General features: G+C 41.7%; 1 protein-coding gene across 1 annotated transcript in view; it reads right to left on the bottom strand.

Annotated features, from left to right (window-relative positions):
* Nucleotides 1-17,460, bottom strand: part of MYLK (myosin light chain kinase) — a 207,630-nt gene that overhangs the window by 164,712 nt on the left and 25,458 nt on the right. Inside the window, exon 2 of the mRNA XM_058195197.1 lies at nt 382-551. Coding sequence (XP_058051180.1) covers nt 382-543 — 162 coding nt within the window. The 5' untranslated portion in view covers nt 544-551. The remainder of the gene's footprint in view (nt 1-381; nt 552-17,460) is intronic.

The following is a 17,460-nucleotide window of genomic DNA, read 5'->3' as shown; positions in this document are numbered from 1 at the left end:
AGGGACCAAGTTTGGACACCCCTGATGTAATGGTTAAGGCACTATGGTAGAAATGTATGTTCCAACTAGGTGATTCCAGCTAGGTGGGCCAGTCACTGTCTCAAAGCCCAAAAAGAAGGCAATGGCAAATGAATTTTCTTGCCAAGAAAACTGCAGTATCTAGTTCAGGAAGTTGCCAGGAGTCAACACTAAACCAAATGCAAATAATGGCAATAACATCAACATTACCTTTAATGCCTATAAAAGGCACGCATGACATTTCTCTTACTCTTGCACACACAAATGACTTTCATACATAAAACACATAGACACACACTTTCCCTATTCTCTTCAGACTACCAGAGAACAGACTGTATTATTTTATAGTATAGCTCTGGTTACCTGTCCTTCAAATTTTGCTGTGCCTCCAATTGGCACTTGGATATTTCGTGGAGGTAGAATAAATGCTGGTGCTTCTGTTGCATTGGGAGTTCTTAGCAAAGAGTGGTTCAAAGTCAAGGTGGCTTTGGAGATCTGAGTCGACACCAGTTTGACATCCCCCATGTTAAGACCTTTAGAAACAAAAAAAAAAATGCTTTAAAAAAAAGAATGAATATGAGCTTAACAAGCACTATTAGGACAATCCAGTCACTTAAATCTGCGAACTATTCTAGATGTAGTTAAAAGTATACCTCTCTGAATGTGATGAGACTATCTTCACAGAAGACACCCATGAGCATACAATATTTGCAAATAAAGTTCCATTTATTTAAGTGGGAACTGAAATCACTAATTTATGACTAGATAAAGCCCAGTAGTAAAATACAGGCAGTCCTTGAGATATGACCATAATGGAGCCTGCCCATTACATTTTTATATTACGATTGATCATTAGGTGGAACATTTCATCTAATAAGCCCTCACCCCTGCTTGCCCCAATGAATTACATTAATGCCTGGGTCGTTAAGGGGAGTTCAGGGACCTCAGGGATGGGGGAGGTCCTTGGAGGCCTAGCACAGGCCAACAACCGCCTGCCCTTCTAAGGCCGCCCCCCAGCACTCCAAGATACCCTGTGCTCCACTTCCTGCCCCTTGGCTTCCCATGGGTCTTTTTTCATGCCCACTGGGTCTCTCCAGCCTTAGGCCTGATTCTCATTATACCAAGCCAAACAACTTCCCCCTCATTTACTTTTTGAAGGGCTCCGAGCCTTCCAGAATGCTTGAATGAAATGCTTTTCTGTGTAGTCACACAGCCACCATTTTGTCTTACCCACAGATGATGGACCCATTCAAGTTTCCACTGCATGGCCTGGGGACAAAATACTTCATTTTGCTGCCTTAATAAGGTCTGCATGGTACTGCAAAAGCTTTTTCAGCATCATACAGACCGTCCATGTATGTTCACCACATATGAAACAAATTCCATCCTGCCAAATCATGGAATCAGAAGACTGGCTTTTTGTGTGATTAATGTTACCTTCTGTATCTACCTGAATTAATGATACCTTCATACACTGCTACAAGTATTCAGGCTTTTCTCCATGCTACTGACATATAGGAACATTAAGATTCTGAAACTAAAGGAATTAATGCTAAGCTATTACATAGGAGATATTAGGAGGAGGACAAAAATATTTAAAGTTGGATGTTAAAAAATGGAAGAGAACATCTTTTGTATAATATTTTCACTATTTGTTATATTATGAGCTTTACATTGTTTATTATAGATTGTGTTATTGTGTTTGTGTGTGTAATTAAAGAGAAAGATAGGATCGCACTATCAATGCAGGTAAATAAATGCATAAATAAATACATAAACAATGCATAAATTTGTAACAAATTTAAATATATTGGGTAAGATAGTTATTGACAAGGATAATTTGCACCAACTTTTAAAACTCTGTTTAAAAGATAGTTTAGTTTCCCTTCTTTACTGTTCTTCTTCTTCAATGTTCCTTGTTCATGGGATTTTTCATTATCATTTTAACAGCTCTGAGTGAGCATATGCAAGAAAGGAGCTGTTCCCTACTTATATACCATACTCTTTTATTCTTAAAATAAATTTTAGCAATCTTGGTGAAAGCAGCATTGAAGGCAAACTGAATTTGTGTGCTTTTCCCAATTGAAAAGATCACAGCAGCATGCTACTGAATTGGAAAGGATGGGAGCTGTGTGGGATGATGTTTTTAAGTGATGCATGAAACACTAAGCAGGAGCTGGGAGGAAGAAGATACAGCAAGCATTTCCTCTGGTGGGAAAACAAATGCCGATCAGCACGACCTATTTGTTGTAAACTTATTTTATTCCTAAAGAGAGAGAAAAAAATTGCAAACAGGTTTTCTAAAAAAATGAAGAACCTGAACTTTTCAAAAGTGCAGCACTGAACAATACTTTCATAAATACAATTTGTGTAATTGACAAGGATGCATTCAGAATAAATTTTAGATTAAGCTAGCATGGTAGACCTTCATCAATTAATTTATTTTGTGTAACAAAATGCCATTATCTATTTGCTCTCAATGTTTCTACTGCAATAAATTAAGTTGTACAAGATGTTTACTTTTAAAAACTTTATGGAACTAATTATTACTCTCTTTCCCATTCCACCAACAAAATTTTTAATCTGCTTTACATTCTTCATTTTCCTTCAGGCTGCTAAACATTATTTTTATGAATGGTCAGGATTCTAGTAAAGCACATCTTCCTAATGGGTATTAAGCAACAAAAACTAATCCAGATGATTCCAATAACACCATAGGACAGATGTGAGAGGCGGACTGTTGAGGAACAGCATAAACAGGTTTCTTCTTTTGAGACTTGAATATTGGACAAAATATTAGCTTTGTACAGATAAAAAGGTGGACACAGAATAATAAGAGTTGGAAAGGACCTGGGAAATCTTCTAATTCAACCCCCTGCTCAGGCAGGAATCCCTATACCTTTTCAGACAAATGGTTGTCCAATCTATTATTTAAAAACCTCCAGTATTGGAGCACCCACAACTTTTAGACGTAAATCATTCCACTAATTGTTCTAATTCCTCCTTGGTTCTATGTTGGATCTCTATTTGATTAGTTTCCATCCTGCCTTCTTGTCCTACCTTTGGAGAATAGATTGACGCCCTCTTCTTTGTGGTAGCCCCTTAGATATTGGAACACTGTTACATAAAATATCAGATACCATAGTTTTTGGACTATAAGACACTCCAGACTATAAGACACACTAGTATTTGGGGAGGAAAACAAGAAAAAAAAAATCTGCCTATGCCTCCCAGCATCCATCCGATATTCATTAGGCCTGTTTAGTGCGGCCTGTTCACCACAGCCCATTCTCCACTGCCGATTCGCCACCACGGCCCATTCTCTGTGGCCTGTTCTAGAACCGCTGATTAGCGCCGCACAAACCCCCCTCCACCTCCACAACAATATTCACTGTATAAGACGCACAGACATTTTCACCCACTTTTGGTCCTGAGAGAATCTTGAAAGTATTTGGGTAAGGTTAAAAGAACATGAGTAACCAAAAGCAGCAAGTCAACAAGGATTTTAATGGCTCTACCATAAAACTTCAGGTGGTAGAGAAAAATAAAAATACTTGGGATTTCCCTTTTCCTTTGAGGTTTTATGAGCCCAAGTATAAATCTATATTCTTATATTCTGTAAATCATTTGACTACAGGGGAAGTTGAGGAGATACATACAATACCCATGTGGTGCATACAGTAGGAATTTGTCATAGCAAGAATGTATTTTGATAATACGAACAACACTCTCTTGTGAAGTTTTTAGAAGCAATTCATCCAAAACTCCCAAACTTCATTTAGGCAATGATAACACTCAATACTGCAAATACTTAAAATGTCCCGATGACTACAGTATAATATAGTACAAAACTAGGAAAGACATGAAAAAAGAACTGTAAATTTTGAATTAGTTCCAAAAACAATCCTCAAAAATTGAACAAATTGCTACAATAAATGAAATGAGCATTAGAGTGTTTACATTCTGATGCATAAAATACTAAAATCTAAGCATATTTTAAGAATTATAAAAAGCATGTAGAATCAGACTAAGACTAATTGACCTGAGATGTTTCCTCATGCACAAATAAAAAAGACAGAAAATGTTCTCTATACACTTCCATAGATACAAATGGAAATAATTCTCATTACAATGAAATGCTTCTGATGCCAAGAAGGAATCCATCATATTATAAAATTTCCAGATCATATATACAAAAATCCTTTTTCTTTAATAGGTATGTAAAGAGAAAAATGTTGGCGCATGCAGCTTTTTTCATTAGAATACTTTTTTACCGGGTAGTTAAAAGGCCCAGAAGTACTGAAATAAGCCAAACCTGTCATGTCCAATCATATTCCATAACTGGAGATAGCTCTAATAAATAAATCCCATATCTTTGGCTCTACCCCTTTTCACTCTAGGCATGCCAACAAAGCCTCAACTGTTTTGTCCAGCATGGCATATAACATTTGTATGGACAAATTCCAAATTCCATCTTAGCTTTCTTCTTTGTTTCTGGAATCAAATCTGTCCTACTATGCAGAAAACCAAACTCTCTTTTAGTTAGGCATCAAACATATTAAAGTTTTAATTCCTTATTTCAAAGAATTTACGTACAGGGTAAATGTACACAAGTCCCTTGTTCATAGGCCACCTGCAGATACAAAACATCTGGGCCTCATTTCGTTTGTTTAAAAATAATACTTCTTTTTGTATCTTCCAGTACATTAGATTCACTTGGAGAGACCCCCATGGCAAGATTGAATATGCTATATTATACAAAAAACCCCAAACAGTTTCTTCTGCCCTCTCTACTTCATAAAACTGGTTTTCTTTAAATATTTATGTAGATTTAGCATTGCTGAATTTAACTAACTTTAATTCTTTGTTGGTCTTCTAAGATATTGATGAAAACCATCATATAGGCAGACTTTATAATGCTCTGAATTATGATTTATAGCTTCCTACAGGGGTGGGCTCCTGGGGGTTCGGCAGGGTTTGGGTGATCCTCTAGCCAAGGATCGCCAGGGTTCGGTGAACCCCCAAATCCCACCCCTGGCTGGCCATGGCCGCCACTCCCCTCCCAGGAGTCTCCACGCGGTCCATTCATCATTCCAGGTAAGTGCAGGGGCTGCACGGAGGGACTGGGAGTGCGAAAAATGGGCCTCCCGGAAGTTCTGGAAGTCCAGAAACGGGCCTATTTCCAGCCTCCAGAGGGCCTCCGGACTGCAGGGGAAGCAGTTTTTGCCCTCCCAGAGGCTTGAGGAAAGCCTCTGGAAGCTGGGGAGGGTGAAAAATCCCCCCTCCCCACCATGGTGCAGGCAGCCACTAGGCCACACCCACCATGGCGACACCCATCCAGCAACAGGGCAATAAACCCATTGCTAAAGGATCTGAAGCCCACCCCTGGCTTATTATGTTGTTCGGCTTCTCTAATAAATCATGATAATGCAGATTATAGCTTTACATGACCTGCAAACACATTAACTGAATCATCAGGAAGAAACGAAATATACCTTGTTTAGCTACCAGCCTAAAGTAATGTGTCACCTACCTAAAATCCATTTCAAATAGTAGAATCATACCAATGTCTTCATACTGGATTAATATTATTTGTAACTTCTGAAAAATATTCACATATATGAAAATACACAAAATACTACAAAAAATATAAGAGATTTTCAGAAGAATTCTTTCCAGCTTTGTATTGCCACACACCCTGCAAAAAAAATAAAATCAGTCCATGCTCTGTGAAAAATGAAGATCCAAACTACCTCTGAGCCATCTTGGCTAGGTTGCTTCCAGCTCCTCAAAAAGATTCCACTCGCCTAAGTTAAGAAAGTTCTTAAATAGCTGAGCTCTTCTTATCAACAGGATATGTTTAATATGTAACTTAAGCATAACCATCTGTACTTGAAAGCTCCTATCTTTTCCACAGTGGAAAACAGAAGCAATTTTTTCCTTCTGTTCTAACAATTTTTCAAATAAAGAAAACATTAATGCATTTCCTTAGGAATTTTTTTAAATTTTGGAATTAAATTAAATAGACTTCTTCTTCCAGGTCGTCCTCAAGTTTTTAACACACTCGCATTTCAAATTTACTGCCATTTCCTCTATTGATTAGGAGCTCCAGGAAGGGTAGTGTGCAGTTGTTTTATTCTCCCCTTGTGAATATTATTGCTCAGAAGACATTGTTCATTGTTTCACGTAAGTTCTCTAGTTCCTCCCCTTTTTATTATAAGGGTATCGTCTACATACCAGATCCATACTTTGGATGCATGTGTGGGAGTGCTGTAGTTAGTAGATGCTACATTGTGGTCTCTGCATTGAGTTCTCAGAATGTTGATTCCATGGATATCTCTGATTTATTGGTTCTTAAATTTTGATTTAAGATGTCTTAAGGTGACAGAGCAAGATGACTTGCTCTGTCATCTGCTTTGATTTGACTCTGATTCCGCATTCTTCCAGTCTGTGGAATGATTGTCTGCCTTACCTGAACCTCTGTGCCAAGTTCTGTTGTTTTAAATGCTGCTTCTAAGAAGGATTAGGATCGTCTATATTCCAGATGAGATTTTTCTGGTGGATACTGTGTTTTGTGATGCATAGTGGGGTGGTTGGATATTTGACTAGAGTATTTTTTGAAGTATAAGATGCACTGGAGTATAAGACACACCTTAGTTTTGGGGGAGGAAAATAAGAAAAAAGCTGATAGGCAGGTGGATCGGCCTCCTGGAATACCCCCAATCAGCTGTTCCCAGAGGTGAATTTTAGCAACAGGTTCCTTGGTTGTGAGCTCTGTGCCTCGCTTTTTTTTTTTTTTGCTTTTTTTCCTGCCTCTGAAACGTCTGAAACAGCTTCAGAAAAAAAGCCTCTGAAGCTCTGTTTCGGAGCTTCTTTTCTGAAACTTCATTTCTGATGCTTTTTTCAGCCTCTGAAACCTCTGTTTGAGAAGCTGGGCGAGGCTACATTCAGAGTATAAGACGCACCCAGATTTTCACCCTCTTTTTTTGGGGGGGGGGGGAGAAAGGTCTTATACTCCTTATCTTATACTCCGAAAAATACAGTACCTATTTGCAGCTTGCACCCAGATAGCAGGGATTAACATTAGACAAACAATTAAGCAGAAAACTAGCCTAATCAAGGAACTATCAGGAGAAAACCACACCTTCACAAATACCGGCAGGGCAAGCTTCTATATATAAAGAGGGAGCAAACCTCAAATTCACTTGCCCTGATAATGTTATCTAGTTGAGTAATGAATCATCTGCAAGCAACCAATCTCAGAGAATACAAGGACTCCACAATCTTCCTATTGCTTATCAAAGTATTGTAAAAATTCAATGTTAACAGATATTGGGTACATGGTGCATCCAGCAGAACGAATTCTAAAAGGGCCGATATGACACTCAACTCTGGAAGTAAATTAGCTTCTAAATTATTTTGCCATATTAACATTATGTTTAATACAACTTTTTCAGGCTAGATGGATTACAATCACCAAACAGACATTATTCAATATATATATTATCAGAAGCAGCTACTACCAGGGCTGTGTAAATGTCAAAATAGCTTGGCAGAAGCGCTTGAGAATAGCAGCATTTTTCTACTATTCATTAAATAAGCCTGTCTTTTTTCCAAGCTTCTGAAAAAAAGTTGTTGAAATTTAAGAATCACATTATGAATCAGCTCTTGTTTGATGTTTATATGGAAAAAGACATACAGGTAATCCTCATTTTTGGAAACTTTGGTTGTTAAGTGAAATGGTCATTAAGTGAAATTGTGACTGTAGTTATGATCTTACTTCAACTTTTCTTTGCTTTACAGATCTGTGAAAATCATAAATACAAGGACTGATCACAAAATTACTTTTTCGTTACTGCAAATAGTCATTGGACAAAGCAGTTGCTATAGTGTTTAATGAATAACATACAGTAAATGGTGCGCTACTTACATTCATGTGAACGCCAAAGTATTTGTGATTTAGAAGAACATGAACATGGAAGAACTAGACACAGAGCCTTAAGTGACTGATCCCAACTTCAGTTCTAAGATGAACAGAAGTCACTAAGTGTAGGGATGGAGAACGTACGGTGCTCAAGAAATTATGTATAAAATGTTTTATAGGTGGCACCTGCCACTGGCAAGACTGGCCAAAATGTTCCCCAATACCCCATTAACCTGTTAGAAATGTAAACAAAATCAGGGAACATATTACCACATGTGGTGGACATGCCCCTAAGTAAAACAATATTGGAGTAAAATTAGAATATATTTAGAAGAGATAACCAGACAGCGCATAGAGATGAAGCCAGAATTATTTTTGTTAGGAATACTTCCAGGGACATATGACAAAAAAAATACAGTATTTAATTATACATATTATAACAGCAGCAAGAATATATGCACAAAATTGGAAAAATAATAATACACCAATGGAAGAAAATTTGATTAGAAAAATTTTGGAGTGCGCAGAGATGGACAAATTCACAAAAGAAATACAAGTTAAGGAGGAAACAGAATACTACATGGTATAGAAGAAATGATATGAATGGTTATAGGAGAGGTATAAAGGGCAAGGAAAGATTAAATGAGGAAGATACAGGAGTTGAAATGTAGCAACAAACAAGGGGAAATGGAACTGATACAGAATGTATGATTGAAATTGAATGTATTGTTATTTTTATGTATATAAATCAATATTAGAATCATATGTATAAACAATAAATTGAAGTAAGGGAGAAAAATGGATATGTAAGAAATGATTATTGATGCAAAAATATTGCAAAGAAGAAAATTGTAAAAATTTCTTTTTTTTGTTTAAAAAACTTTAATAAAAATTATTTTTTAAAAAAGAAATTCTCAATTTACTAATACAATAATAAATAAAAATATTAAAAATAAATAAATAAAATAAAAAATAATAAAAAAATAAAAATAATATGGGAAATTGGTGGATAAAAATGCCAAATCCAGACTGAAAGTCTGATTGACTATTGATGAATCATAATAATTTCCATAATGTTGGCTGAGACCGCTGAAAATCTTCATAGAATCTCGATTAAAAGTTTCTCATGCTTGATTTCTAGTGAGCAGGAGAAGACATATCAATCCTCACTCCTGCATTGTTGCTCTGCTTTTCCTCTTACACCAAGATAAATCAAAAAGGCTTTAAGCCTTTTACCTATTCTAGTGTTCATTACTTCTAAAGACTTACTGCACATCATACCCATTTTAGTTAGCTATTACCAGTAATTTGTTTACTGACTTAGCACATTGAGATTTGTAAGCCTTTAGCATGATGATTAGGGCTAACAGATCTGGGCTGGAAAATCCAGGTGACCACTAGCTGGCAGCAGTAAAATACAGAAAATTTGTACTCTTTACTGCTATCTAGTTGTCATCCAGAATTCAGCAGTCCAAAATCAATAATCCTAAAACCAATGTATGAACAGACAGTGACTGCTTGCTGAGTCATGTGCAAAAAGAGATAAATAGGCAATCTTCTAATATTTATATTGTTACTCAATGATCCTGGTTTTAAACACCAGTGTTAAATGATCTTTGCTACTATCTACAGAATATTTGCTCTAAAATAATTATAATTATATAATTAAAGTTAAATACAAGAAATAATTCACCCTCTCTACAACTATTGACATCAACTTAAATAACTTCAGTGAGGACATGTGCATAGTAATTCATGAAGGAAATAGAAAGAATGTTTGTCCAAAAGCAGCTAATTCTTAATTAGTTTCTCTAAAATTATGTCCTTTGAGTTGTGAGATTGAAATGGGCCTACTAAAAGAACTGCCTTGATTGAGTTTTCTTACAATATCCAGCCCCAAATCAACCATTCAGAAAGGATCAAAATCCAGAAAGAATGCCAGCAAAATTCTGCATGATATACTTCAGAAGGAACATGTCTTTCTCTAGACAAGCTACTTTTATTACAATGGTCAAATGAGACAAACAAGAAATCCTCCAAATAGTTCCAAAAAGCACATCTGTTAAATTCCCATACAAAGAAAATCTACTTACATATTGTTTAAGTTACTTCTGCCATTGCACCCAACATTTTAAAACTGTGTGCAGATAATTAAACAAAACTTTTCTTAAAATCATAACAAGACTATAATGTTGACCATATGTTAGCCAAAGAGGCCAAGTACCCCCAAAATTGTACTTCAAATTAGAAAAACTTTCATAACCTGAAGTAATATTAATTATAAGAGGCATCTTCATTTATAAATATATCAGTGATAAAATAAAACATTTTAAAATGAGGACGATTTACAGTAGATAGTTCCTTTCATTAAATTAGGGGGCAGAAGTGGGGAGGGGAAACATCCCTTTTTTTCCTATGCTGCTTTTCTTTCAGGTTAACTTTGAAAAGCAGAAAAGACATTACTCGGTCATATCTATGGACATAAAGAAAGAATTGTAAAGTCGTCTCTTAATGTAATACTGAGCATACAGAAAGTCTGAAACAGGAATAATGAAGGCTCTTGAACAGATAACATGTTGCATCTGTCTAGTCCAAACAGAAATATCAATAATACATTAACTTCAGAAAATACTTATGTTAGAAGATATAGAATAGATTGCCTTAATTTATTCCTGACAGTACATTGAAAAAGCAAAAACATTATTTTAATGTTGATTTTAAACAATATATTTTAGTTTTAATAAAATGGTCTCAGTAAAAATAGTTTAGTTCCCAATTACAGAACACAGTGCCTCCAGTTCAGCAAACCAGATATATCTACACTTTCTTTTTTTCTGGAGAAAATCTAATCCCCTAACAGCTTTGTTATGGCTGTCTGTGATCTGCCTATGAATTTTCCACAGTACGAAGAGACATTAATGTACAAAAGAACTGCTTGTCCTTCTCTCCTTTATCCACATTCTAATTCACCCTCTGTTCCAAAGAATTTAAGTTAACTGAATCCATTGGGATATAGGTTATAAAGTCAATTGTTTCTAATACTAAAAGCCATGGATATTCTAAAAGTGAAAAATAGCAAGTAGACGAATTATTCTCAAATTATATTTTCAGGGCTCTATATTAAAACAGATCATTCCTTATCTATGGCTATTACCCCATAACATGCTTAACCAAGTCAGCAAGGAAAAATATTAGTGTAAGAATCTTTTTTTAAAAATAATTGACCCGGTTAATTAAACCCAAACAGATTAGACCTAGCCTTAAATTGACCCAATCTTGCCTAGGGTTAAATCCATTCCTCATTAGATGACAGTGAAGTTAACAAATTCTTAAATTCTCCTGAAATCGATAAAGTCCTAGCGAGGCCCTGTGAAAATGGGTCCTCTCTAAACACTCCTCCTTTATGGTAGCCAAAAGATGAGAGATATATCACCCTCTTCCCTCAATTTATGCAAGGGTCCTTTTTGTAGACTTTAGTTCAGCATTCAATACCATCATTCCAGACATTCTTCTAACTAAGCTAAACCAGCTACAGGTACCGGAACAGACTTGTAAGTGGATCACAAGCTTCCTAACAAACAGGAAGCAGCAGGTGAAGCTAAGCAAGATCACATCAAATACCTGTACAATTAGCACAGGGGCCCCCCAAGGCTGTGTGCTCTCCCCACTTCTCTTCTCTCTGTATACCAATGACTGCATCTCCAATGATCCATCTGTTAAGCTACTGAAGTTCGCAGATGACACAACAGTGATTGGTCTCATTCGAGACAATGACGAATCCGCATATAGACAAGAGGTTGAACGACTAGCCTTGTGGTGCAACCAAAACAATCTGGAACTGAACACACTCAAAACCGTAGAAATGGTGGTAGACTTTAGGAGAAACCCTTCCATACTTCCACCTCTCACAATACTTGACAACACAGTATCAACAGTAGAAACCTTCAAATTTCTGGGTTCTATCATATCGCAAGATCTCAAATGGACAGCTAACATCAAAAACATCATTAAAAAGGACAACAAAGAATGTTCTTTCTGCGCCAACTCAGTAAGCTCAAACTGCCCAAGGAGCTGCTGATCCAGTTCTACAGAGGAATTATTGAGTCTGTCATTTGCACCTCTATAACTGTCTGGTTCGGTTCTGCAACCCAACAAGAAAAACACAGACTTCAGAGGATAATTAGAACTGCAGAAAAAATAATTGCTACCAACCTGCCTTCCATTGAGGACCTGTATACTGCACGAATCAAGAAGAGGGCCGTGAAAATATTTGCAGATCCCTCGCATCCTGGACATAAACTGTTTCAACTCCTACCCTCAAAACGACGCTATAGAGCACTGCACACCAGAACAACTAGACACAAGAACAGTTTTTTCCCGAAGGCCATCACTCTGCTAAACAAATAATTCCCTCAACACTGTCAGACTATTTACTGAATCTGCACTACTATTAATCGTTTCATAGTTCCCATCACCAATCTCTTTCTATTAAATACTGAATGGCATGGGCCCAAATAGGAGGAGACAACGAACAGAACAACAGGCTTTATTGATCAGCGCAACAGGCGCTGAGCTGGCACACGAAGAAAGTCAAAACCGAACAAGGAGAACGATGAGGAGAGCTCTGACAGCTCTTAAAGGGGCTGCTGTCAGAAAGCGGCTCCAATAGCCGCGCTGCGATTTTCCCGCTCTCTAGCCGGCTCGCGCCTTAACCAATCAGCAGCCGTCTGCTGTTGGCAAGGCACGAGCCGGCGTCGTGAGCGCGAGGACTCTACACCCCTTCCCTCCCCGATAGCGCATGCGTAGTCCGACAAATGCGCAGGCCAACGTCGACTCCGCCCCGATCTCCTGAGCACCGGGGCGGCGCCCGGCAAAGAAGGAGGTGCGGAGGCTTTGTCGGGCCTTGCCTGGGGCGCCGCCCTTGCTGCTGACTCAGGACCAGTCGACAGCCTGGAACCCGGTGCCTCTGGTAAGTCCTCCGCCGAGAACGCTCCCGGTTTTGAGGGTTGGAGTCCCTCCGGAACGGCTTGTGGAACCGCAGGGGCCAGACTGAAATCGGGTCCTGGAAGTAGTGACTCAGAGGCCGGTACAAGGTCTCTGATAGCTGCCCGGTGCTGGCTTTGGAATTCTTGGTGTGCACCGGGGTGCGTTGATGGACTTTGTCGTTGTTGGTTTGCGATGGGGGGCGTTGTTGGACTTGGTAGTTGTTGGTCTGCAACGGGGGGCATTGATGGACTTCGTGGTTGTTGGTTTGCAATGGGGGGCGTTGACAGCCGCCTGCGGATTTGGTTTAAATGCCGCCTCCATTCTCGTCCGTCTTCCAATCGGACCCTGTAAGAACAGGGTCCGGTTAAACTTACTATGCGGCCGGCCACCCACTTGGGGGGCGACCCATAGTTCTGAGCAAATATTGTATCCCCTACTGCAAAGGACCTTGCGCCAACCCCCCAGCTAGGGCATTGCTCAGGGCAGTAAGAGGGATGGAGCCGGTCCAGATTAGTTCTGATCCGGCGGCCCATCAATAGTTCGGAGGGACTTTGGTTTGTCAGTGGGCAGGGGGAAGCGTGCTGAGCCAGGAGGTACTGGCAGATTCTTGAGTGCCAATCTGCTGGCCCCAAACGGCCTAGCGCCTCTTTAGCCGATCTTACGGCGCGTTCGGCCCGGCCGTTAGCGGCCGGGTGGAAAGGCGCCGTAGGGGCATGGCGAATGCCATGCTTGGCAAGGAAGGTCTGAAAGGGTGCTGCCGTAAACTGGGGCCCGTTGTCCGACACTACGATGTCGGGCAACCCATGAGTCGCAAAGAGTCGTTCTAAAACCCGAACGGTCGCCTCCGCTGTGGTGGATTGCATTCGTGCCAATTCCACCCAGCGGGAGTAGGCATCGACTATCACTAGGAAGGTCTGACCCTGGTATGGTCCCGCGAAATCCAAATGGATCCGGGACCATGGCGACTTAGGGACTTCCCAGTCTCTAACAGGGGCGGCTGCCGGCGCTGGTCTGGAGGTTTGACAACGCTGGCAACGTCCTACCCACAGTTCTATGTCGTGGTCCAATTTGGGCCACCACACATAGCTGCGGGCCAAGGCCTTCATACGTACGATGCCCGGATGGGCATCATGAAGGCTATTTAAAATTGGCGCTCTAAGCGCCTCGGGAGCCACTACCCTGTTTCCCCACAAGAGGCATCCCTTCAGCGCAGACAGCTCATGCTGTCTGCGCTGGAAGGGTAGAAACCCCGGAGGTATGGCTGAGGATGGCCAACCTCTGAGAACCCAGTCCAGAACTTGGGACAGAGTGGGGTCTGAAGAAGTGACTCTGGCGATGTCAGAGGCCGATACTGGCCCCTGCCATTCATCAAGGAGCAGCACCGAGGAAAAAGGGGCCGGGTCGACCGCTGCCACGGGAAGCGGGCAGCGGCTAAGGGCGTCTGCATGGCCAATTGCCCGGCCCGGACGGTATACGAGCCGGTAATTGTATGCCGCCAAAAATTCGGTCCATCTGGACATGCGGGGTGAAAGGATGGGGGGCGTTTGGCGGTCACCGGCCAGCAAACCCAAAAGGGGCTTGTGGTCAGTGACCAAAAGGAAAAAACGCCCATAGACATATTCATGGAATCTCTTGATTCCAGCCACAGCCGCCAATGCCTCCTTGTCCAATTGGCTATAATTCCGCTCGGGCGCAGATAGCGTCCTGGAATAATAGGCAATTGGAGCCTCGGAGCCATTGGGTAGGATGTGGCTTAATACGGCGCCGATCCCGTAGGGAGACGTGTCACAGGAAAGAGAGAGAGGCTGTAGTGGATCATACTGAACCAACACAGCTGACGATGTGAGCAAGGATTTCACGTTTTGGAACGCGGCTTCGGCTGTACGCCCCCAGCGCCATGGGGATTTGGCATCCAGGAGTCTATGCAATGGCTCCGCAACGGATGCCTTGTGGGGCAAGAAGATGGCGTAAAAATTAAGTAGACCTAGGAAAGCTTGCAATTCGGCCTTATTGGCCGGAGTGGGAGCATCCCGGATAGCTTCTATCTTAGAAGCGGTGGGGTGGATGCCCTGGGAGTCAACGAGGAATCCCAGGAACTCCACCTTGGGGACCCCCCATAAACACTTTTGGCGTTTAAGTTTAAGCCCTGCCGCCCTAATCCTCGATAGGACGGCCCGAAGCTTAGCGCACAGGTCGGTACGGTTGGTGGCAGAGACGAGGATGTCGTCAAAATAGGGGACGACACCCTCTAGCCCATGGAGCAAACGCTCCATAAGGCTTTGAAATAACCCGGGGGCCACGCAAACGCCGAATTGGAGGCGTTTGCACTTAAACGCCCCTCGGTGCGTAACTATGGTTTGTGCCATGGCCGTTGCCTCATCGACTGGCAACTGCTGGTATGCCTGCGCTAAGTCTAGTTTGGCGAAGATAGAACCTTGCCCCAGTGAGTGCAACAGGTGCTGCACTACTGGGACCGGGTATGGGTTCGCTTGCAACGCCTTATTAATGGTTCCTTTGTAATCGGCACAGATCCGAATGGATCCGTCCCGCTTAATAGGAACCACGATAGGAGTTTCCCAAGGGGAATGATCTACCTGTTCCAGAACCCCTTGGGCAATGAGCTTATCAATCTCCTGATCTACTTTATGCCGCAGGGCAAATGGCACCCTTCTAGCCTTCAGGCGTATGGGGGCAATTTGAGGATCCAAACTAAAGGAAATGGGCGTCCCCTTATATTCACCTAATTGGCCATCAAACACATCAGAGAACTCCTGGAGGACGTCATCAAAGGGATCTGCTGCCGTTGCATGGATTCCCAACACATTGAGGCCGAACGCCTCAAACCAGTCGAGACCGAGGAGGCTGGGCAATTTGCCCTTCACTACGATTAGAGGAAGTTGACCGGCAAAATGACCGTGGCTGACTTTAAACAGGTTGCACCCCAGAATAGGGATGGGATGACCCTGATAGTCCCTCAAACGAACTGGACACTGCTTGAGATGGTTCCTCGAGAACTCTGGCAACAGGCTTTTCAGGGTGGTCCAGGAGATCAAGGACTTCGCTGACCCAGTGTCCACTTCCATCTTGCAGGGAACTCCTTCAAGATTTACCGTGAGGTAAATCTTATTGCTGGTTTTAGACGTGGTGGCATGATTAACCTCGTGGCAGTCATCAGTGCGGTTAAAAGGTCTCCGAAATGATTTCTTGTTCTTGGTGGGCTCCGACCAGGTGTCAGCAACTGGCAAAACAGCCCGGCAGACCTTTGCCAGGTGACCCCTTTTTCCACACCGGAGGCAATTTGAGGTTTTGAATCGACAGGTTGCCCTGTCGTGATTACCACCACAGCCTGCGCACCTGAGTGAGGAAGGTCTAGCCGCTTGAGGCCAATTCTTTCGTGGCGCGGTTCTGAGGCGGCTCACACTGTCACTTTCGTCAGAGGACCCAGTACAGTCTGCGTCTGCCTGATTGACTGCCGATTCCCCAGACTGGGTCCCCCTCGGGGTGTGGAAACTCTGCAATTCATTTGCAGATTTTTCAGACATTTCGGTCGCCTGAGCTTCATCAATGGCGGCGGCCAAAGACAGTTCTTTTCGAGCCAACAGTCGCCGTTGTAGTTTCATGTCTCGCACCCCGTTGACCAGCTGCTCCATCAGGGCATCGTCCAGGTCGTGGAAATCGCATTGCGATGCTGCGGACCTGAGGGCGGCTACATAATCAGACACAGATTCCCCTTCCTTTTGAAACCGCCGCCGAAAAGCGTGTCTTCGGGCTATTCGAGACGGAGCAGGGGCGTAATGATTTTGTAACTTGCCCAGCAGGACCTCCACGAAACTTCACGTAGCATTTGTGGGGCAGCTAGGGCTTTAGCTGTCTTAAACATTTCCGCCACACAAACTCAGGAAATACCCTTCTTCCGCAGGTCTGACATTTCCGTGTATTCGTTAGCCTGCAAGAAGCACTCAAACCGCTCTATAAAATATCCCACGCCTCTGCGGTCGGCTCAAACGGGCTAAAAACGGTTGGTTAGCCATTTCAACCGTGAGTGCTAGAATTAGCCTGCGTTAGTTGTTCTTCCTCAAAAAAAAAATTGTATCCCACCTTTTGTCGCCAGTATTAAATACTGAATGGCATGGGCCCAAATAGGAGGAGACAACGAACAGAACAACAGGCTTTATTGATCAGCGCAACAGGCGCTGAGCTGGCACACGAAGAAAGTCAAAACCGAACAAGGAGAACGATGAGGAGAGCTCTGACAGCTCTTAAAGGGGCTGCTGTCAGAAAGCGGCTCCAATAGCCGCGCTGCGATTTTCCCGCTCTCTAGCCGGGTCGCGCCTTAACCAATCAGCAGCCGTCTGCTGTTGGCAAGGCACGAGCCGGCGTCGTGAGCACGAGGACTCTACACTTTCCACTTATGACTGTATGACTATAACTTTTTGCTGGCAATCCTTATGATTTATATTGATATATTGACCATCAATTGTGTTGTAAATGTTGTATCTTGATGAACGTATCTTTTCTTTTATGTACACTGA

This window comes from Ahaetulla prasina, chromosome 1 (genome assembly GCF_028640845.1).
Source record: "Ahaetulla prasina isolate Xishuangbanna chromosome 1, ASM2864084v1, whole genome shotgun sequence".
NCBI lineage: Eukaryota > Metazoa > Chordata > Lepidosauria > Squamata > Colubridae > Ahaetulla > Ahaetulla prasina.
Note: the sequence above shows the minus strand (reverse complement) of the source record. Positions and strands in the feature narration are given on the sequence as shown.